The sequence below is a fragment of the Sapajus apella genome, unplaced genomic scaffold (assembly GCF_009761245.1).
Source record: "Sapajus apella isolate SASKATOON/1434 unplaced genomic scaffold, GSC_monkey_1.0 scaffold25, whole genome shotgun sequence".
Taxonomy (NCBI): Eukaryota; Metazoa; Chordata; class Mammalia; order Primates; family Cebidae; genus Sapajus; species Sapajus apella.
Genome location: NW_022436965.1, coordinates 7,828,892 through 7,852,985, shown reverse-complemented (window position 1 = coordinate 7,852,985; position 24,094 = coordinate 7,828,892). Strand labels below are relative to the sequence as shown.

At 41.0% G+C, this 24,094-nt stretch overlaps 1 protein-coding gene across 1 annotated transcript in view; it reads right to left on the bottom strand.

Annotated features, from left to right (window-relative positions):
• SHCBP1L (SHC binding and spindle associated 1 like) overlaps positions 1-6,132 on the bottom strand; it is a 33,489-nt gene extending 27,357 nt beyond the window's left edge. The window contains exons 1-2 of the mRNA XM_032291192.1: positions 5,473-6,132; positions 3,676-3,825 (exon numbers count right to left, since the gene is read on the bottom strand). Of these exons, the coding sequence (XP_032147083.1) occupies positions 3,676-3,825; positions 5,473-5,874 (552 nt within the window). The 5' untranslated portion in view covers positions 5,875-6,132. The remainder of the gene's footprint in view (positions 1-3,675; positions 3,826-5,472) is intronic.
• Between the last annotated feature and the right edge of the window lie 17,962 nt (positions 6,133-24,094).

Genomic DNA, 24,094 nt, shown 5'->3' with positions numbered 1-24,094 from the left:
CAAAACTCTGTCTCAAAAAAAAAAAAAAAAAAAGATAAGGTAAGGGTTCAAGCAGTTAAAGATGTGAATTTAAATTCCTTACACTTTTGCTCAGCAAGTAAGTTATAGATCACAACAAAATGGGTAGTTAGAACAGGCTTCAGTACAAAGGAGTCTACTAATGAAGTTGGGAAAATGGAAATAACCATCGTGGAAATAACCATGATGCAAGATGTGTTGGGAGCAGCTCAAAGTGACTATTTGCTTCTTCAGAAATATGATACAGTAGAATGAGGAAAATAGCCAGATTCTGGAATCTACTAAGAGTTTCTTAAACCTCTCCAAATCAAAGATTCTCTAAGCCTCATAAAGAAATATAAAATTCCAAAGCATGTAGACAAAAAATTGGGGGAAGGGTAATAGGTACTTACAAAAAAGCTTGTTGATGGTGACTAGTATACACTGTTTGTAAAAAAATTTAATATCACCACTGTTAACCTTTTGCTTTTTATCTTCCAGTTTCAGTCCTATTTATATAATTTACATAGTAGTTAGATCATACTGTGTATCTAGTTTGTATCTTACATTTCATTTTATATTATTATTATATAATTATTATATTATTATATAATTATTATTATTATATAATGAGCATTTTCTGAGTCATTACCAGGTTTCTTAAATATTGGTTTTATATCTACATAATATTCTATCTTGTGGATAATCATTTATATGACCAACAACCAATTACTAAACTTTTATGATATTCCCAATTTTTTTTTGAAACAGCGTCTCACCCTGTCACTTAGGCTGGAGTGCAATGGCACAATCTGGGCTCACTGCAACCTCCATCTTGTTCTGCATTTCTACACTTGGATCTTAGGCAAAAGGCCAAGAGGCAATGTTTTTCCACATTTCTGATTTTCATAGAAGAAACTTCTAGAAATAAAGTTCTAGTTTAAAGTTCTTGCTATATTTTGCCAAACTGCTTTGTACAGAAGTTATAACAAAGCTTTCTTAATTTTTGGACCAATTCGTAACCAAAATTAAAGGTATGCTAGATTTCCTTCCAATCAAATATAGTTGACCCTTGAACAACACAGGTTCCAACTGGATGGGTCCACTTACATGCGTATTTTCTTCTGCCTCTGCCACCCTAGAGAGAGCAGGACAAACTCTTCCTCCACAGCCCATTCAGCATGAAGACAACAAAAATGAAGATCTTTATGATGATCTACTTCTATATAATGAATAGCAAATATATTTTTCTCTTTCTTACGATTTTTCTTTTATGAGACAGGGTCTTGCTCTCAAATTTCTGGGCTCAAGTGATCCTCCCACCTCCATGTAGACAGGATTATAGGTGTGCACCACCACCCAGCTCATTTTAAAATTTTTGTAGAGATAAGGATTTGCTGTTTGCCCAGGCTGGTCTCAAAGTCCTGACTTCAAGCAATCCTCCTGCCTAGGGTTCCCAAAGTGATGGGACTACAGGCATGAACCCCTGTGCCCTGCCTTTACAATTTTCTTAATAACATTTTTTTTTCTCTAGCTTGTTTTATTGTAAGAATACAATGTTTATAATACTTAACATACAAAATATGTGTTAATCAACTGTATATGTTATCAGTAAGACTTTCAGTTAACAATTGGCTATTAGTTAAGTATTTGGGAAGTCAAAAGTTATACATGGATTTTTGACTGTGCAGGGCCCTGCATTTTTCAAGAGTCAACTGCATTGTGTTTCTAAGTTTTTTGTTTGTTGGTTGGTTATTGTATGAATTCATGCTAGGAAGAATAATGGCCTCCAAAGATGTCCACGCCCTAATCCTTGGAATCTGTGAATGTTACCTTGCATGGCAAAATGGACTTCATAGATGTGATTACAATTAAAGACTGAAATGTGGAGGTTATCTTGGATTACCCAGTTGGGCCCATTCTAATCGTGAATCGATTAAAAGGGGATCACCTTCTTAGCCTGTTGTGAACCAGAAAGATGCAATGCGAGAAGTACACTGAAGACAGAGGAAGAGGGCCACAAGATACAGAATTCAGGCTGCTTCTAGAGGCTGAAAAAGGCAAGGAAACAGATTCTCACCTACAGCCTCCACAAAGGTATGCAGCCTTGTATAGACCTTAATTTTAGCTCAGTTAGGCCCATGGCAGACTTCTGATCTACAGAGCTGTAAGATAATAAATTTGTATTGTTTGAGCCACCAAATGTGGTAATTTGCTGTGGCATTAATAGAAAACTAATATAGCATCTAAAGAAAAAGAGATTGGGGGTTCACTGGAGTAAATTATTGTGACTACAGAACAAAGAGCATTATATAGCATTTTTAATACTTCAGTTGAAGTAAGGCTAAAGAAGCAGAGTCAGAGAAAACAACAATATGAATTGTGCAACACTATCTTAAGAGGTCCCAAGAGCTACTCTCACTTGTTTATCTGTCACAAAATAATCAGAATCTGCCAATATACTACTCTGCTTTTTCCTCTCTTCTCATGTTTCATCCTGTCTTTCTAACATTTAAAGGAGATTACTAGCCCCTATAGAATTCTAAAGTAGGGGAGAGAGAGATTAAATAATCAATGTATTGCAAGTAAAACCTTAAAAATTGATAGAACTTTTAGGTAATCTAATCCACTGAGTTTCCATAGAAGTTTAGAGCTCTTGAAAAGTTTTATGGAGCGTAGGGGCTATCGTGAGGTATTGAGAGAGATGCTAAGAAACCATCATTCATTTCAATCAGAAATGTTCTGATTTAATGTTAAGCTTCCACATAAAATTTGATTGAAGACAACCCCACAAACTTATACTGCTAAAAAAAAAAAAAAACATACAGCCAGATGAAAACCATTTTTAACCTGATGAAAAAAAAAATCCAGAGAAGTTGTGAAAGATCTAGGCAAAGCTACTCAAAGTCTGAAGATGAGCAAACCTCTAAGAAACAGAGTACTACTGGTCAGGTATGGTGGCTCCACCTGTATGTAGTCCCAGGACTTTGGGAGGCTGAGGTGGGTGGAACACTTGAGATCAGGAGTTCGAGACCAGCCTGGCCAACATAGTAAAATCCCATTTTTACTAAAAATAGAAAAATTAGCCAGGTGTGGTGGTGTGCACCTGAGGTCCCAGCTACTTAGGAGGCTGAGGTTGGAAGGTTGCTTGAAACCAGGAGGCAGAGGTTGCAGTGAGCTGAGATTGTACCACTGCACTTCAGCCTGGGCAACAGAGTGAGACCTTGTCAAAAAAAGGAAACAGTATTACTGAAAAAAAATTACATTTCTTTTTCTTTCCTCATTTGAACTGAGCTTCATAATTCAGATAAATGAAGATTAAAGGAAAAAGAGAAAAAGAAGGCTCAAATTTGTTAAAGACTAAATTGCTAATTCTATAAGAAATGCATTTTTGTTATTTTTACATTATTTGAGCAAAAACTAGGCTAATAAGTATTGTCTGATACTACTGGATCCCATTTAATGATAATGGTTTACAGGCACTAATATTACCTTTACCTTCTTTTTACACTATTAATTTTCTCAGAAACTTAAAACAGACGTAATATATGTCAACTTTTTTTTTTCAGGAGCAGCACCTGAAATGTGTCAACTCTTGTGTATCAGTCTACAAAGTCATATTTTAGCCTTTAAAAGAACTGATTCAAAAAGAACAAAGATCAAATAAAATTTATTTACCTCAACCAGTATTCCAACAAAAGGGATAGAAGCTTCTTCATATTTCACAAAGAATACATCGGGATTAGTCTTCCACACTCCAAGCCATTTGTCTTTCAACTTTAATTTTTCTGATAGGTATTTGCCCATAACCTCATCAGCATCTTCTGCCTAAGAAAAGAAAAAAAAAAATCTATATATATATATATATGTATAAATATATGCAATTATAGATTTTTAACTTCATTGTTTTGTTTTTTGTTTTTTGTTTTTTTTACCGATTCCTATTTTAAAATGGAAACAATGTAGCCTTAAATAATGAATGACCTGGAAAATTACAAATTTTAACCGAAACCACATCTAGTGAAAAACATCATCAACAAAAAATTAAACTTAAAAGATCTATTCACTAGAGTAATTCATAGATAAGATAGCTAGTTATCGTTTGTGTCTTAAAGTAATTTTTAACCTTTTATAAATATCCCTGCAATGAATATGCATGTACACAAATTCTGCTGCAACTTAAAAAACTAGGTTAGAAACACTAAATATTTGCTCTATTCCGCTTTAACAAGTATGTATTTTCTACTCAAAATAACATGCCGCATTGAGGACTGCTGCGTGGGAACTATTTTTTTTTTTTTTTTTTTTTTTTTTTAGACGGGGTCTGGGTCTGTCACCCAGGCTGGGTGCAGTGGCGCGATCTCAGCTCACTGCAATCTCTGCTCCCAGGTTCAAGAGATTCTCCTGCCTCAGCCTCCCGAGTAGCTGGGATGACAGGCGCCTGCCACCACACCCACCTCGTTTTTGTATTTTTAGTGGAGACAGAGTTTTGCCATGTTGGCCAGGCTGGTCTTGAACTCCTGACCTCAGGTGATCCGCCCACCTCAGCCTCCCAAAGTGCTGGGATTACAGGGGTGAGTCGCCATACCCCGCTTGGAAGTATTCTTAAAAGCAATTTTTCTTTTTTTTTTTTTTTTTCTTTTTTTTGAGACAGAGTTTCGCTCCGTCACCAAGCAGGAGTGCAGTGGCGCAACCTCGGCTCACTGCAACCTCCGCCTCCTGGGTTCAAGCAATTCTCCTGCCTCAGCCTCCCGAGTAGCTGGGATTGCAGGTGCGAGCCACCATGCCCAGCTAATTTTTCTATTTTTAGTAGAGACGGGGTTTCACCATGTTGGCCAGGATGGTCTCGATCCCTTCACCTTGTGATCCGCCCGCCTCGGCCTCCCAAAGTGCTGGGATTACAGGCGTGAGTCACCGCGCCTGTCCTTAACAGTAATTTCTAGTATTCTAGTGGAAGTCAAGGCTGAGTGATCTTACTCATGTTCGGACATCAATTGTTAAATAAAGGTACTAAGGGCCGGGCGCTGTGGCTCACGCCTGTAATCCCAGCTCTTAGGGAGGCAGAGGCGGGAGGATAGCTTAAGCCCAGGAGTTCGAGACCTGCCTGGGCAATATAGCGAGACCCCGTTCTCCACAAAAAGGAAAAAAACAAAAAAAAGACCAAAAAAAAATAAATAAATAAAGGTACTAAGATTCATGCCTGCGCGATGATAAGGTCAATATATCTTCATTTTTTAGGAGCTCTTGGAAAACCCTCTCAAGGCTGTCCCGTTAACTGACGAATTTTGTCGGAAACTCGAACCTTAAATCCTCTAGGCACCTCGAACAAGGTGAACGCTCTATACATGTTGACTCCATTTAATATTTTGAAACGCAGGTTCTCGTAGTGCCCGTTGGACCCCGTCCCCCTAGGAGGGTAGCCCCAGATGCCTGTCCCGAGGCCCCGGCGAGCTTCCGTGTCCCGGATCTATTCACCTTACAGTCCTGCAGCACTTGGTCGCAGTACAGCGCCACCTTCTCTTTCCGCCACATCCCCCTCATACGGGACACGCAGATTGGCGGCAGGGGCTGTGCCTCCTCTTCGTCCTCAGGCACTGACAGCAGGGCCTCCGCCTCCTCCTCGGCCGCCTCTCCTGCGTCGTCGGCCTGAGCCGCCGGCAGGCGCTGGAGCCGCCACCTGGCCGCCTCCCGGCCCGCTTTCCCCTTCACCTGGCGAGGGGAGGCCACCACCGACCGCACCGTGACCGCGGTGCTCTTCAGTGTGGTCGCGGCCGCCGTGTCCGCGGGGACGGCGGAAGCGGCCTTCTCGCCTCGCCTTCCAGGGCTGGTGGTGCGGCCTGAGTCCGCCGGCACCGGGGCACTGGCGCCGGACGCCATCTCCTCAGCAGCCGGAGCGCCGGCGCAGCCGTTGGCCACTTTTCCCGCTCTCTGCCGCACTGGCCAATAGGCGCGCTGCGCGTCACGCCCAACGAGCGGCGGCTAGAGGGGGTTCCGCCTGGCGGGGTGCTGCGGCTCGGGTAGGGACGTGGGGCGCGACCCAGGGCTAGGGGGGTGGGGCCTGAGGGTGGAGCGCGGGGTTCTGTGGAAGCAGTCGGGGTGCTGATGGGCGCGGCTCGGAGCGAGGTGGGACGGGGCGGGGCGCCTGGGCTCAGGACAGGGGTGGGGGGCCGGGGGCAGTGTGGGGTGCGGCTCGTGCGGAACCCCCACCAGCTGCCGCCCCAACGCACAGGCTCTAAGCCCAGCCCTCTCACTCCGCCAGGGGAGGTTTCCTCAGGGTCCTCATATGTTTCAGAGCGTTTACGAGTCACCCTCCAGGTCATCAGGACCTAAAAATGCTCCACCTGCCACTCCACACACGTATAATTGCACAAACAAAGCCTGAAAGAAAATTTACTTTCATACTGGGAGGTGACGCTAACTGGAACCCTCTGGTTATTACTAGCGGAAACCCTAGTGACAAATCCAGCAACCTAGATTTCCCGCCCAGCCCCCGCCTATTACAGGGTTCCCCAAATAAGATTTATTTTCCGTTCTAAACAGGGGTCTCGCTTTTTGCCAAGATGTGATAATATCAAGGACAAGTTAGTCTGTTTTCTTGTCTCTGTTGTGCTATTCAAACTTCTCACCTAAAACATTGTTATGTAACTGTTAAACGGGACAGCAACTTCCAGCTGGGAGTGATGCAGGCAATCTAGGAACATTTTCACAGAAGTCTGTTCGAGATCATACATTTTGGAGAACAACAGAGACCACTCACTTCTGGTATTTTATTGTTTAATGTATATTGAGCCAACTGGAATTAACGTTTGTTTACAGCCTAGCTGTGAAATATTGCACTGAAGCTGACAGTTCCCAAGGAGAAGAACAGCATTGGGAAAACACCTGCCTGCCTTCACACTCATCTGGAAGAACACTGTTAAATTTTGAGTTTATTTTGAGAAAAACATTAGTATTAATATCATGTTATTGTAGTTCAGGGAATAATTACAGCATGCATATTTATTCCTGTTCATTGTCCTGGACTTTATTGAAAACGATACCTAACTCTGAATATTTGACTCACCAAAAAAAAAAAATTTTTTTACTCTAGTGTTTTTTCAAAAAAGTTTGTTTTTGATAAATTATGGGTTTTTAAATTCTTAGGTTGAATAATGAAGACCACCTGTCCTGGTCCAAAGTTTAAAAACAGCACAGCTTCCTTTTCCTCCAAAAAGCAAATATTTGTTAGAAATCTGCTACATGCCTTGCAATGCATAGATGCCAAAGTTATAGAGGTAAAAGGCCAGATCCCTGCCCTCATAATCCTAGGGGCTCTTACTTTTCCAAGAAAGATACAGATAGGTCAGTAGATGATTGTCTTTGGTAAGACCATGGTTTTGTTCGTTTTGTTTTTTTTGTTTTTTTTGAGACGGAGTTTTGCTCTTGTTACCCAGGCTGGAGTGCAATGGCGCGATCTCGGCTCACCGCAACCCCCACCTCCTGGGTTCAGGCAATTCTCCTGCCTCAGCCTCCTGAGTAGCTGGGATTACAGGCACGCGCCACCATGCCCAGCTAATTTTTTGTGTTTTTAGTAGAGACGGGGTTTCACCATGTTGACCAGGATGGTCTCGATCTCTTGACCTTGTGATCCACCCGCCTCGGCCTCCCAAAGTGCTGGGATTACAGGCTTGAGCCACTGCGCCCGGTGGTTTTGTTCATTTTTAGATGGAGTCTTGCTCTGTTGCCAGGCTGGAGTGCAGTGGCTGTGATATCTTTTCACCGCAACTTCGGCCTCCCGGGTCAAGCGATTCAACTGCCTCAGCCTACTGAGTACCTGAGACTACAGGTGCGTGCCACCACACCCAGCTAATTTTTTTTTTTTTTAGTAGAGACGGGGTTTCACCATGTTGGCCAAGATGGTCTCGATCCCCTGACCTTGTGATCCGCCTCCCAAAGTGATCGGATTACAGGTGTGACACACTGTGCCCGGCAGACCATGCTTTTTATTTATTTATATATGCATAAATAAATACAAATTATGTGTGTATACATATATTCCACATTGTAGGAGAAAGGGACCTTACTTCTCTGAAGAGGTACTACTTAAGCTGAGTTTTTTAAATAACCTTTTTTTTTTTTGCATCCAAAAGAAGTTTAGCTTGTTTCTCCCACCTCTTGCCTCCTCCAGGATGCTTTGACAAATGGAATGCCACTGTCCTTCTTTCCTGCAATGACTCCCTCCTCCCTGGGTCCAACACAGAGCTCCCACCGTCCAGGCTTAAGATCGCCTTTCAGTTCCACCCATGGCCACTGCGTCTCTTGATCATTCTTCAAGGGGTCTTCGTATTCTCAACCTTCTCCTGCATTCCGAGGTGGAAGCTCTGTTGGCTGTCTCTCTAGTCCTCTTCCTGATGAGCCAGTCTTCAATCAGGAGTCACCAAGACCAGGAAAGCTAGGCCCATCTGAAGGAGATTCTAGGAAGTGTGGTCCCAGAGGGCACAGTCTTTCTGGAGTCCTGTCTCTGTGGTCAAAAGGTAAGTGTCTCAAGAGTCAGAAGAGGTGGGGTCTGCAGGTCCAAAGCTGGTGTTCTAAATGTTGCCTGTAACCAGGAGCTTCACTGGTTCACGGGGGAAAGACTATGCATGGTTGTTTTAGGAGCCAAAACATTGATATGTCCCTCTGCGGGCTGTGATCACGGTGTCCATGGGGATCTCTGCCTGGACCTTCCTATATCTGTGCTGTATGCAGCAGGATCTTCTCTCCTGTTACCACCACGATGGTTATTTCCATGTTCCCAGCTTCATTAGTAGACTCCTTTGTACTGAAGCCTGTTCTACCTACCCATTTTGTTGTGATCCATAACTTACTTGCTGAGCAAAAGTGTAAGGCATTTAAATTCACATCTTTAACTGCTTGAACCCTTACCTTCTCAGCATTATGCATCACACTCATATAAGAAACCTGTACATGTATCTGCTGAATCTTAAGAAAAAGTAAAAATAGGGATTTTTTTAACCTTGGCTCTTCTGTGTGCAGCATGCACATGCTTGGATAAGTTAGTTGGTTTCATCATAATGGAATGATAACATATTCTTCTTCAAAGATTTGTTATAACGTTTCAATAAAGTAAAAGTGAAAAGAAGAGCTTTCCACTTAAAGAACTTAGTAAGAAAAGAAACATTTCTAAGTAAATAACTAACTCTCCACTGAATAAAAAAAAAGAAAAAATATCTATACTAAGGTTGTTAAGATCTACGGTAAGAACAAATGTTCAATCTGTGAAATTGTTAAAAAGAAAAAAGAAATTGGTGAATTATATATATAGGATATGGTACTATGTACGGTTTCCGGCATCCATTGGGGCCTTGGAATGTATCCTGGTGGATACAGGGGATAGCAAACAAATGTGCCAATTCAAAACAGTGAGCAACACTGGAGATTCTCCTTGCAGGTACAAGAGGATGGACTGAGTGAGAAGTAGATTTCCTGTATACCCTTGGAAGATGAATAACAGTAGCAATAATGCGAGTGATAAAAGTGCAATGGTAAAGAGGGATCCTTCTCTTTTTTCTTTTTTTTCGGAGACCGAATCTCACTTTGTCACCCAGTCTGGAGTACAGTGGTGCGATCTGGGCCCACTACAACCCTCACCTCCTGGGTTCAAGCGACTCTCGTGCCTCAACCTCCCAAGTAACTGGGGCCAAGTCATGCACCACCATGTCCGGGTAATTATTGTATTTTTAGTAGATATGGGGTTTCACCATGTTGCACAGGCTGGTCTCAAACTCCTGAGCTTAAGTGATATGCCCACCTCGGCCTCCCAAAGTGCTGGGATTACAGGCATGAGCCACAGTACCCAGCCTGATCCCTCTCTTTCTTCTCTGTCAAACTACTCTGTGCTGAGACGAAAGGCGTGGAAGAGGTTTTCGCACTCTGCCAAGTGGTCCTGAAAAGTGAAGCATGCATAGCCACTATCCCCACTCTTGACAGAAAAGCCTTGTCTCTTTCTCACCTCCCAAATTTGGCTTGACTCTTATGGTGTAGTCAACTTCCTGAAGGTGGCAGGATAAGATGCCAGGCAGGATGAGGGTTCAAGTACCAAGTCTCTTTTTTTGTGTGCCTTCAACTCTTAGCTCCAAATTTAGAGTGTCCTTCCTCCATCCAGCCAGTATCCATCCATTCTATTTGTCTAGATAGTCCCTATCCAAATGTCCTTATAACATTTTGAGGAATGGCATCATTCTCATTTGTCTATAACATCTTGCCTAGAACCACTAGTTCTACATGCTATATAGGAAGCACAATGCTAGCATCTGCTCAGCTTCTGGGGAGGCCTCAGGAAACTTTCAATCATGACAGAAGGAAAACAGAAATCAGGCACTTCTTACATGGCTGAAGCAGGAGCAAGAGAGCTAAAATAACTTTTATTGCTTTTTACTTATTATGAAAGCAATGCCTCTACCTTGAGCCAATTTGGACAATACGGAAAAGCATAGGAAAGAAGAAAACTTAAATGAGCTGTAATTCCAATGCTCAGCAATAACTTGCTACTAGATTTTGCTGTATTTTCTTTCAGTATTTTTTTCTATCACATTATTACAAAGTTTAGATCATATTAAATTTTATATTTTGTTTTTTATTTAGGATAAGCATTTTCATATCAGTAAAAATTACTTAAGCACGTAATTTTCAAGAACTGCATGCAATTTCTTGGTATGAATTTAATTTGCATAACCTTGTATTTTCAAGCATTTGGGCTACATTAATTTCTATAGCATCAAAGATGCCATTTTGAATATCTTTGTGCATAAGCTTTTGCTTATATTTCAGACATTTCTTCTAGGGGAAAGTGGGATTACTGGGTCAAGATGTATTAACGTTTTAAGTCTCTCAGTATTGCCAAGCTGTTTCCCAAAAAGAACGTAATTAATTTCTACTTCTGTTAGCAGATAAAATTCCCAGGTTGGCCGAGTTATGAAAAAGAAGCAAACTATGGGCACCTAAAGCAGGGCAGAATGCAGAGATGGCATAAGGTAGATATTCCAAGCAGAGAGAGTAGTTTAGTGGCTTTATCCAGAGGTAAAAGAACTTGGTCTAGGTAGCTGAATATGCAGGAGTAGGGGACAAGTTGGAACAAAACTCAGGTTGGAGAGATATGCATAAGCCATATCACAAAGAGTCACGTATATTATGTTAAGAAGTTGAATTCTAGCCATACTGATAAACTCACCCTTATTCAACTTTGTGTCCCACCCCTGTTCCAGCATTCTCAGCATTCATTGCCATGTAAACCATCCCAGCTCATGCCAATACACATTAATTAGCTCCTTCAGAGTATGGTTATTTTCTTTCCTTATCCACTTCAGCAATTTCCCAGCTGGTTATGTTGCCTCTTAACCCAATTTATTGGATTAGTGCCCAGGAGTAGATCCTCAAAGTGGTACCTGTTATCTTCAGAAGCAGAAGCCTCTACATCGTCTTCAAGCACAGGGGACCCTACCCTTTTATGAGAAAATGAGAACTCAGAGGTTACAGGGGAATCTGGGGATTCAATATTTTCAAGTGCATCAACCAAGATTTTCCTGTAACATCTCAGCATCTCACTCCTTCCCAATCAGAACCTGATTTTGGTGTAGCATTCCTGTTCAGGTTAAGGATTCAACCTTCTCTAGAATTCTATTTCCCTTGTAAAAACCTGGAACTCTTTTTTTTTTCTGCCCCTCAGCAAGAAATAAGAGTCTTTTTTGTGTGTTGCAGCCATCTCACTTTCACAGTTCACCTTAAATTCGTGATTAATCACCTCAGCCTTCTTTTCTCTTATGCCAAAGAATCAGTAATACCCAGAAAGAGCCATTTGATTACACAGTCTTTATAATCACTACTTCCACAGAACCTCTCAGACTCCTGAAACAGTACACTGCAGTGCACTCCCTTCCCTTTTGCTGACAATAAAGAATTTGACAATTGCACCTACATAGTACATTAGGAGCTATCAATATTCAACCTATCAAAGACAGTGTCCTTATTGGCAGCTGGCTAGCAGATGGGCCAGCACCAAAATATCTTCTTATAGTCTGTCTTCCACTAACTCTTTTTTTGAGATGGTGTCTTGCTCCGTCACCAGGTTGGAGTGCAATGGTGCAGTCACTGCAACCTCCACCTCCTGGGTTCAAGCAATTCTCCTGCCTCAGCCTTCCAAGTAGCTGGGACTACAGGCACATGCCACCATGTCCAGTTAATTTTTTTTTGAAAACATAGTTGGCATTTAATAATATTTTTGAATACATGAAATTTCAAATAATGTATACAGGTAGGAAATTATTTTTTTTAATATTTAAAAATAAGGTGCTCTTGCTGGCAACTTATTACTGCTGCTACTTTGGACTAATAGAGTGCCCTAGTTAATTTTTGTATTTTTTAGTAGAGATGGGATTTCACCATATTGGCCAGGATGGTCTCGATCTCTTGACTTCGTGATCTGCCTGCCATGGCCTCCCAAAGTGCTGGGATTACAGGCATGAGCCCCATGCCCAGCCTATTACACTAACTCTTAAATTGGGTTTCCTGGAAAGCAGACTCTGAAGCAGTGATTTGCAGAAAGAGCATATAGGGAAATGTTTTTGAGAATGGCACCTGTAAGGGAACGAGGGAAGCAGGAATGGCCAGAGTTACTGAACTGCAAAGCATTTGTAACAGAGCCCTCAGTGATTCCTACTGGAAGCTCTGAACTGGGATGGCCCTTCAAAACTGTCCTACATTAAGGCAAGGGAGTGGGCTTTGTATCTTTACATCTGCCAGTTGTTAGATATGGTCTGCCTGTAGAGAGGAGGCATAATTTTGGTTGTGGGTGCTCCCTTTGGCTGAAGTTAACACCCAGAGAGGGGCTCAGCTGTGAGTTTTCGGCAGCCAACACTCCCAGCAGCTGGGAGAGTGAATGTTGTGATCCTAAAACGTAGATGGGGGCAGCATCCCACAGCATCCACTACATTCAGTTATCACACCTGGGATATAAGGCAGCACAGAACTCTACAAAAGTGGACTTGGTGATGGCTTATCTGAGCTATTGGCCTAGGAGCAGGGCCACCTTTGTTGAAGTTAGATTGTGAAATAAATAATCAAGAGCATGAACTCTGGCCAACCTGCCTGAATTCAATGGCTTGGCTTGATATAACTGGAAGTTTCTCCTTTCTAAGGCCTTGATTTCCTTGTGTGTAAAATAGGACTTACATAATAGCAGTGTTGTGGTAATGAGATTATGTATACTCAATATATAGGACAGTGCCTGACACATGATAAGCATCCTATCAATGTCAAATCAGTCTATGCTTTGTCATAGCAGTTAAAAGCAATTCTCATATTTGATTGGTGACTCTAGCAATGCTTTGTGTGCTAAATGATGCCAGGTCTCCTCTATAATCTTGGGGAAAAACTCATTTTTCCTTCTTTTCTTGAAGGCTTTTCCTTGAGTTGGCTCTTCGCGTCTTTGAAGCAGTGTAGTATGTGAGCCTGATGGTAGAGTGGGGGCCTGGGTAGAAAGGGGAGGGTGCTACTGGGCTTGTGTGGACACTAGGAAATCAGGCCTGCTATAGAGCAGCAGGAGGGTCTTTGGTTCCTGCATACAATGGCTAGTTTCCACCTTAGGTTTTTGTCACCAAAAAGTCTTGGTCTTGTCTTGTTCTCCCAAAGACCTTGAATGGGATACATGGCTATGACAGAATTGAATTTGAGAATTCTAAGGTCCTGGGCATCTTTCTTTATCTCTTGTTCCCAAGGATCTGACCAGTAGCCTTTGTCCTGGCTTGCTCATGCTGTTTTCTTCACCTGGAATGCCCTTCCTACTCCTCTCCACCTACCAAAATGTTTCTAGGTCAGATTCTGATATGTGGCCCTAGTCAAAACCAACCCTTCCCTCCTTCATGTTCTCAGAGTACTTCTGCCCATATTATACACTGGAAACACTTCATGTGCTGGGCCAATGACATTCATATTTTTTCTTCCCCAGTACTTAACACAATGCTTGACATCTAACTAGTGAAAGTTTTAAGAACTGTACAACTATAGGGGTACAAATTTTTTTCCCCAACATTTGGGCTGAAATGTGTATCTGTCCTTCTTCTCTAACCCCAAGGTTGTAATCTCCTCGAAGACTGGATCAGGTTCTGTTTATCTTTATGTCCGTTGGAAAGTTTACTTAGCACAGGGCCGTCACACCACAGGTTCTCAACAAATGTGTACAAAATTCTATAAATCAATGTGAATATTTGTATGCTGTTATTATCTATGGGTTGGGCTGTCTGGGAAAGCTCTGGGTTAAATCCACAGGCTGTTTCCACATACGAATGATCTGAGTTACAAATGCTTATTTTAAAATTAGAAGTCACTATTTTCTACCCCCAAACAATTTTTATCAAAACTTGTTTTCTTCCTGGTTCACCATGAAGCAGAAAGTAGGCTTGTAAATTCTGCAACCCTGCATTTCCCTGGACATATAACTCTTTGAGATCTTTTTTTCTTTTAGAAAGAAAGAGCTAAGCACTAATAAGTAATAAGAGCTGGCTCTCAATAAAACAAAATAGATAAGAGTCACTGACATTTCAGAGATCAGCCCAGACTCAGAATTTCCTTGATATTTCATTATTATCTAGAGTAGGGACTTGGGGTGGAGAGCAAAGCAGATCTACTTAAAATAAGAGCAGAGGCATAATCGGGGCTATGTGTAATGTAAACAGCTCTGGAATGGGTGGAGGGGCATATTGAAGAGACAGCAGTGACTTGGAGGACTCACCTTCCCTTTATTCTATTAAAGACTTTTAAAGTCATTTTATGTAAAAAGTTGGGACCAAAATTAAGAGGAATTGAAGGATCCCATTGGCAACAGGCTCGAGCTTCTGCAGAGGAGAGAGAATAGCTCATTTATTTTACAGATATGTATTGAGCACCTATTTTGTGCTGGCATGGTATTTCGTGCTGGTGCTGGAGACAGACAGTAAACATGATTTTTAAAGTGAAATTGTCAAGAAAATAAAAACACATACCTATCCCAAAACTTGTACATTTGTGTCCATAGCAGAATTATTTATAATAGCCAAAAAGTGGGAAGAACTTAAATGTCAATAAACTGATAAACAGAGCAATAAAATGTGGTATGGCCATACAAGAGAATACTATTTGGCTATTTAAAAAGGAATAAAATACTGCTTATGCATGATACAACATGGATGAACCTTGAAAACATGCTAAATGACAGAAGATGGTCACAGAAACCCACATAGCATATGTTTCCATTTATATAAAATGTCCAGAATAGGCAAATCAATAGAGACAGAAAGTACATGAGTGGCTGCCTAGGGCTAGGGGTGTGGAGGTGCCGGGGAAGAGGGGAGAGTTTGAAAAGAAACGGGAGCTGACTGCTAATGGGCCCAGGATTTCTTTCTGGGGCGATGACAATGTATTATAATTGATTGTGATGATGACTACTCAACTCTGAGAACTGAAACCATTGAATTGTACGCTTAAATGGGTGAATTGTATGGTACGTTAATTATATCTCAATTTTTTTTTTTTTTTTTTTTGAGATGGAATCTTGCTCTGTCACCCAGGCTGGAGTACAATGGCATGATCTTTGCTCACTGCAACCTCCGCCTCCCAGGTTTAAATGTTTCTCCTGCCTCAGCCTCCCGAGTAGCTGGGACTACAGGTGCATGCCACCACGCCCAGCTAATTTTTTGTATTTTAAGTACAGACGGGGTTTCACCGTGTTAGCCAGGATGGTCTTGATCTCCTGACCTCGTGATCCACCCACCTCGGCTTCCCAAAGTGCTGGGATTACAGGTGTGAGCCACTGCCCTTGGCCTATATCCCACTCTTTAAAAGTAAAATGTATGGTACATTATATAATAGGTGCCATGGAGAATGATTAAAAAGAATATATAGATACAGATAGGGCAGAGCAGGGATGAGGAAATTTTGGAGAGTGGGGCTGGGATACAATTTCTGTATGGAGCATGGAGGGAGCATCTCACCCATAAGATGACATTTGAGCACAGACCTGAAGGAGGTCAAAAGGAAAATCTTGAACTTCCACAGCTGCAAAATAAAGAAAGTTTTTTTCCATCACCAAGTCATTCCCAGAGTACAGTTCAGATATGAAGAACATAGATTAATTAGTAATAACACAATCTTAGGAAGTCTTTAATACTAACATTATTTCATATTTCTCTATGTAAGAATTTAAGGCCCACATTGGTCAGAAAACAATAAATGAGTACACTGGGGATTTAGGAATTTTGGAAGTTTTGTATGGTGGAGATTTGGTTTACATTATTTTGGAGGTGTGCATCAAGATGCTGTGTAATGTAGTTGTATTTCTTTTCCCTTTTGTTCTCCTCAATTGAAAAAATAAGTATTAACAAACATTCCAGTCAGCAATTTATTCACAAATAACTTTTTCCTTTTAGATCATGAATTTTTTTCCTCCCCAAGTCTTTGACATTAACTTTGTAAATCAAAAAAATAAAACCTAAAACAAACAAAAAACTTTGTAAATAAATACTACGAATGACAGTAAGAAACAGAACAGCTCTTTGAAGCCTGTACCTCCTTATTTTGGCCAGCGGAGAGCACGAGAGAGCTTTTGGGCTATTGAAGGGCTCGTAATCCCAAAGGGCTGGGTGGAGCCTGAAGCATTCCTTCAGCCAGGCTTAGCTCAAGTCCTGACTCAGAAGCCAACAGCACAGCACTTTGCTAAAGGGCAAGCTCAGACACATTTCCACAACATCTAACGCTTCTTTATCCTCAGATGTGATGTTCTGCTAAATTTTGAACATTTCATAATGTGTACTAACCCCTGATACTTGTTTTGTGTTCTGCTTTTGTTTTCAGCTCTTTGAGAGGCAATGATTTTAATTTCATTTTACATAAACCACACAGAAAAGAAAGAATCACCATACATGTTTAAGGGCATATGAGCTCCACTGAGGAGAGGCAGTAGTGGGTATGGACAAGACACAACCTAAACTTCTGACTAAAACTACCTCGTTGAAAAGCCAATGGCCCAAACTTGTCTTAACTATCAGAAGTCTTAGGTTTTGATTTTGACAGGAAAAGACACTAAGGATAACATCAGCTAATTAGCCTACAATTTGAAAAGTGCGTAGATATCTAATAATGGAGCAAGCACTTAAAATTTACAATAACTCGGGTATCAGGAGTAGAAGACAACAGACACTCTCAACCACTGTTGATAGAAATAAAGTCTTATAGGAAGGAAATGTGATTTAAAAAAGAAAACCTTTAAAAATTTTAAGTGTGCATAACTTCAATCCAGCAATTTCATCTCTAGATATAAGTTCCCCAGAAATGCTGCACATGCACACAAAAAATTTTATTTATAATAGTTATAATAATAATGATAATAGCATTTAGCACTTACTATGGGCTAGGCACAGTTCAAGAACTTCACATATGCTGGCTAGTTTATCTCTAAAAACAGCCTGGCAATCCCCATTTTATTGATGAGGAAGCTGAGGCAGGGACAGGCTAAGTAACAGCTGTGAAGAGGTGGAGCCAGGATTTGAATGCAGGGAGTCTGATCCCAATGCCTCTGCTCTTAACCACTATGCTATGCAATATAAGGGTATTTGTTGTAGCATTGCTTATAATGGTGTAAAACTGGAAACAACTCATGTCTAGCACTAGTGGAATCATTAAATAACAAATGATACATTCATATTGTCAAAATGAAGTCAATCTAGGTGCCCTGACACAGAAAGGACCCCAAAAGCACGTTGTAGAAAAAGGGAGGGAGAGAAGCAATTCTCAGAATAATACATATAATTCCATTTGTGTTGCTTTTCAATTACACCTTTGTATTTGGATGTACATTCAAGCATAGAAAAAGGATGGAAGAACATACAGATACCAGACTGTACCAGTTGTAGTCTTTGAGGAGAGTGGTATTGGGAAGGGGGTGGTTGTAAAAGAGGAATTTCGTGTTTTACCCTATATAATTATGTGTTACTTAAAAGTTTTAAAATAAAATATATTTATATACTACTTCTGCATCTTTTAAAAAAACGGGGCCACTCTTTCAAAGACTGAAAAAGGACATACTTGGATTGGGCAAGGTCGTCCCAGCACTTTGGGAGGCCAAAGTGAACAGATGGCTTGAGCTCGGGAGTTTGAGACCAGTGTAGGCAATGTGGCGAAACTCCATCTCTACTAATACAAAAAAATTAGCTGGGCGTGGCTGCTTGGGAGGCGGATGTGGGAGGATAGCTTGAGCCCTAGAGGGCAAGACAGCAGTGAACCATGACTGCACTACTGCACTCTAGCCTAGGTGACAGAGTGAGACCCCGTCTCAAAAAAAAAAACAACAAAAAAAAAAAACCATGGTATACAAATCAAAGGGAATCTTAACAAAGTTCAGGCATTCCTTGATAGTGCTAATGAAGAAACCACAGTGTTAGGAAGTAAAATGAAGCCTGCGTTGTTACGCCTGCAATGGCTGCTCTAAGCTAGAGGCTGCCTGCCTGACTCCAGCCTCAGAGCTCTTTCTGTGTTACTACTTTGCCTTTCACTCTGGAGAAACTTCCGAAAATGAGTTATGCACTATCTTAATGTGTTTTGACAGTTACTTTTTTTTCATAAATTCATTGTTATGTGGCCTTCTAAAATGTTTTGGAAGAACATATGTCACTCACTCATTCAACAAAGATTTATTAAATAAAATAATTGGATATTACCAATTAGTTGCTAATTTTTATATGCCAGGTACTGTGCTAGGCCTTGGAAATATAATGTTGCTCAAGATATACACAGATGTTGCCCTCAAAAGTTATGGGAAGATGTTCATCACATAACCACATATGAAAAAACACATTATGAAGCTATATGTCCTAAATGAAAATGCACAAAAATGCTAACAGTTATTTCTGGAGTTTTAGGAGATTTTTATGTGGTTCTTTATATATTTCTATGTTTTCTTTCTTTAAGAAGTTTTCAATTGGCATGTATTTCCTTCATAATGAGAAAAATATATTTTAAAGAATCAACTAGTGCTCTTCATGTAAGTTTTAAAACCTGTTGAACTATATGAAAAGCGAAGAGAGTCATTATACCAGAGGAAAGGAAACGTTTTCCTGCAAAGAAAACTCTTGGACAAGCACTTCTATTCTTGATGCTGAACCATAAGCCTATGGAATTCCCAGAGAAAAGGCTTTTCAGAGGGCACTTCGGGAGCTGTGAGACATCTTTTGTCATATTACTAAGGGACATCAGACAGTACACTTCACAGGAAAGAACTACGGAAGGCACTTCAGGCTTGTAGTTTAGTTCTTAGGCTTTGGTGACAGACCCTATGGATGTAGAGCCCAGCTCAACCCCTTTCTAGCTATGCAACCTCAAGAAATTTGTTTGCCTTTTTGAACTTCAGTTTCTCCCTCTGTGAATGGGAATAATAGAATTAAGCAAGATAATGTATGTAAAGAGCTTAAAACTGTGGTTGGCACATCATTGTGCTTAGTTTATGTTACCTGCCGCTTAGCTCAGAAGCAGAATCAAATTCTCACTTCCCTGATACCCGTCTACCCACCACACATACAGTCTGCACATGCATATGCACCCTCACACCAAAGAAATACAGTCTATACCTTAAAGAAAATGTCTTCAGTGCTTTTTCAGCAATTACACAAATTAACTCATCTACCTAGCAATTGGACTAAAAATAGAACAATCCTGCATATTAAAATATAATAAATAGAAAATAAAACACTAAAATGTTTTTCTTTTCACCGTGTGTTTTAGGCTTCCTCAATGTCCACAGAAATCAGTCTCAATATTTTACTATATCCTTGGCTTCATTTTCCAAATCCCTTAAAAATAACCAATAATGGAGGAACTCTGGCAACAAAAGAAGGCTTAGCCCTGTGTGCAGGGCTCCCAATTAAGCTAAGGTCTGGGCACTGCCCTGACATATGACGAGCAGAGCTATCCAGCTTGAAGAGACCATATAGGCTTGGACAATGAGGACATCCACAGCACCCATGATGCCTTAACACTTACCCCTTGCCCATTAACAGAAAGTTGACACTTCAGCACTTTGATACTTTGAAGAACCATTGCCAAAGACCTTGCCTTTGTGTAATGTAGTGTGTGCTAGATTTTGGAGGAAAGTAAAACAATTTATTAAACCTACAATGAAATCATAAGATTATTTTCCAACACGTAGTCCTATTGCTGAGAGCCCTCTTGTAACCATGATGGAAGCCAACCTGGGTACAAAGAGAGCAGACAGCATAAATAAGGGCAGAAAGAAGAAAAGCCATACTTCTGATCCACCTATGCTTGAAGCTTGGAACAACCTCTGGACTCCTCAGTTATATGGGACAATAAATACCCAGGCTTTTTTTTTTGAGACTAAATCTCACTCTTTCGCCCAGGCTGGAGTGCAGTGGCATGACCTTGGCTCACTGCAACATCCGCCTCCTGGGTTCAAGTGATTCTCCTGCCTCAGCCTCCCGAGTAGCTGGGATTGCAGGCACCAGCCACCACACCTGGATAATTTTTGTATTTTTAATAGAGATGGAGTTTGACTGTGTTGGCCAGGCTGGTCTCAAATCCCTGACCTCAAGTGATCCACCTGCCTTGGCCTCCCAAAATTTGCAAAAATTTGTGAAAATACAAAAATTAGCCAGGTGTGGCGGTGCATGCCTGTAATCCCAGCTATTCAGGAGGCTGAGGCATGAGAATCACTTGAACCCATGAGGCAGAGGTTTCAGTGAGCTGAGATCATGCCACTGCACTCCAGCCTGGGTGACCGAATAAGACTCTGTCTCAAAAAAAGAAAAAAAAAAACACTAGAAGAGAAAGAAAGGGAAAAAGGAAACAAAGAATAAGTGCAACCTCTGTATTAATAGAAATCATTTACAATATGGTAGATGTTAATTATGTCAAAATAACTAAATATGAATGGTCTAAATAAAAAATAAAATTAAAAAAAAAAAAAGACATTAGGCCAGGTTCGGTGGCCCATGCTTAATCATCCCAGCACTCTGGGAGGCTGAGGTGGGCGGATCACCTGAGATTGAGAGTTTGAGACCAGCCTGACCAACATAGAGAAACCTCAACTCTACTAAAAATACAAAAATTAACCGGGCATGGTGGCACACATCTGTAATCTCAGCTACTCGGGAGGCTGAGGCAGGAGAATCGCTTGAACCCAGGAGGCAGATGTTGCAGTGAGCTGAGATCGTGCCACTGCACTCCAACCTGGGCGACAGAGTGAGATTCTGTCTCTAAAACAAACAAACAAAAAAACCTAATAGTTTATGTTGTATGTACTAGTAAAGCAATCAGGTATTTGGTAGAACAAGTGAGTTTCCCATTTTAGTTTTTGTTTGTGTTTTGTTTTTTTGTGCTGGGATTTCAGGTGTGAGCCGCTGTGCCGGTCCCTATTTGGTTTTGAGTCATAGACCCAAATTTACAAAGCATGGACTTTTATGCACAGTCATGCTGAGGTTTTAACAAGAGTATGTTCCCTGTCACTAAGAATTTCAAATCCTATTTCTTCTGGAGTACTCTTTAGCTTACTTTCATTTAATATGTTTTAAAAGTCTAAGCCATAAATGTGTATTGTTGGTGAACATGTTTCATAGGTCACCTTATGGGTTGCAGGTTTGGAAGGCCTGTCACATGAAGGAATTACTGCTGGATGAGAGATGCTGGAGCCCTGACTGACCAGGGACTCTGTCCAGCCCTGGGCTGTACCAGGGACTTAAGGCCCAGGGGAACATAAGTGAACCAGTGCTGTTCAAGGGAGTCACTCACCCATCTTTTTTGTGTGGATTTGTTCCTGCGGGGAACAAATACTAAGAAAAGGGGAAACTAGCTTTATTTAGATAAGGAACTGCATGACTTAAACTTGATTTCTCCATACCATTCTCTTTGATCTTAAAGAGGGTGAGTAAGAGGGAAAAAATGTGCTTGTAGAGAGGTGAATGAGAAAAGTGGTCATATCTTTGCCTCATAAATGCTGAAAAACTTGAATCACTGAATAGTTTCAGCTAGCTTTTGCCTGTTGAGATAATAGAAATCACCTTTAGGCAGCCCAGGGAAGAATATAGTTGTGGTGAATTTTAAAACTCCACTCAAGGCCAGTTCAAAGTAGGTTCCAATTTGTCTTGTAAATGTAATTCATTTCATCTTGCCAACTTGAAAAATTAATCTTTCCAACGAGCTTAGAAATGGAGAGTAACTATGGACTAGAAAAAAATGGAATGGTTTGCGATAGAATGATTTGAGATGGCTTGACAAAATGATTAAGACTTCATTACATGGCTGGGCGCGGTGGCACACGCCTGTAATCTCAGCACTTTGGGAGGCTGAGGCAGTCGGATCACAAGGTCAGGAAATCAAGACCATCCTGGCCAACATGGTGAAACCCCATCTCTACTAAAAAAAAAAAAAAACATAATTAGCTGGGTGTGGTGGTGTGCATCTATAATCCCAGTTACTTGGGAGGCTGAGGAAGGAGAATCGCTTGAACTCGGGAGGTGGAGATTGCAGTGAGCCGAGATCGTGCCACTGCACTCTGGCCTGGTGACAGAGCGAGACTCCATCTCAAAAAAAAAGATTTCATTACATTCATTGTCAGGTGCCTCTCCCCCAACTAGCATTTAAAGCACTCCAAAATTTGGTCCACGTTCCTTTTCTAGCTTTGTGTCCTGCTAACCTTTCTTTATCCCATGCGAACATCTGTGACTTCTTTCATGTAATTTCTTACCTCTGAGCTTTTTTATCAAAGTGCTCTATTCCTGTTTGGATTGCCCTCTTTCCATTCCTCCCTGCAATGTCTGCCCATCAAATTTTCACTATTTAAGACATAGTTAAAACCTGACAGACTCCAAAGTGTTTCACAAGGTGTTACAGAAAAGAATCTCACCTTAATAGTTACATAATATTTAATATTTAATATAGTTGCATAATATTTAATGTAACAAATTCATTTTTAATAGTTACATAACATTTTGTGTGTTCCAATATTGTACACTTATTGCCATCCATCTTGTATCACAATTTATGTGTTTATCTTCGACATTTTCTTTCCAATGCATGGAGTGCAAAGGTCACACCTCGTTCACCTCTGAGCCTCCATCTATGTATTTTGCACATATTGTATATAGCTCATAGGTTTCCTACTTTCTGGTTTGCTTGTAGTACTTATTACCCATGATAATAGCTCACTCTGATTCAGTCAAGCACTGTTTCAAAAGCTCTGCATACATTGACTCATTTAAAACACGCAATGTGGGTTACCATTATTATTCCCAGTTTACAGTTCAAGAAACAGATTACGTAAATATGCCTAAGGTAACATAGCAAATAAGGACCAAAACTGGGATTTGAATCCAGAAGATCTGCTTCCAGAGATCATTCCCTTAACCACTAGAAGAAACACAGTAGGCCTTTCATATCTGTGGAGGGATTTGTTCTAGGACCCCTGCAGATACCAAAAACTGTGGATGCCCCAGCCCCTTATATAAAATTGTGTAGCATATTCCTGACGTACTCCATACTCTATCGAATTCTTTGCGGACACAGAGGGCTGACTGTATATACAGTAACCACAGATCTTACTGTGTTCTTTTGGAAAAATCAGAGATTTGATGTGCCACACACCGGTTGTGAAATTCCAGAGCTCTGATATCATAAGTCTTGGATTAGGATAATTTGACTGATCATAGATAAGTCCACTGCAAATTGTAAGCGTTGATATAGCTATTTCGTATGTTTTTAGGCTGCCCAGCATCTTTTGATCACTCTTGCTATTTTTAGGAAATCTCTGGTTTTAGGAATTCTGCTTTCCCAAGATACAAGCCCAGAAAACTCAGTTCCCTGGGGTCCTTTGTAGCTACAGCATAAGCAAGTGAGATTTTATTTCAGAAAGGTTCTCACCCAGGAAATAGCTTTGGTGCTGGGCAGAAGTACAAAGCACTATAAAGTCGGTCATAGACAGCAAGGCCAACGGTGTGCCCCCCAATAGTGGGGAGGACAGAGCCAGCAGCAGCAAGTTCCTCATCAGCCAGTTCTGTATCATGGCCTTGAGTGTTATTCCAGGGAA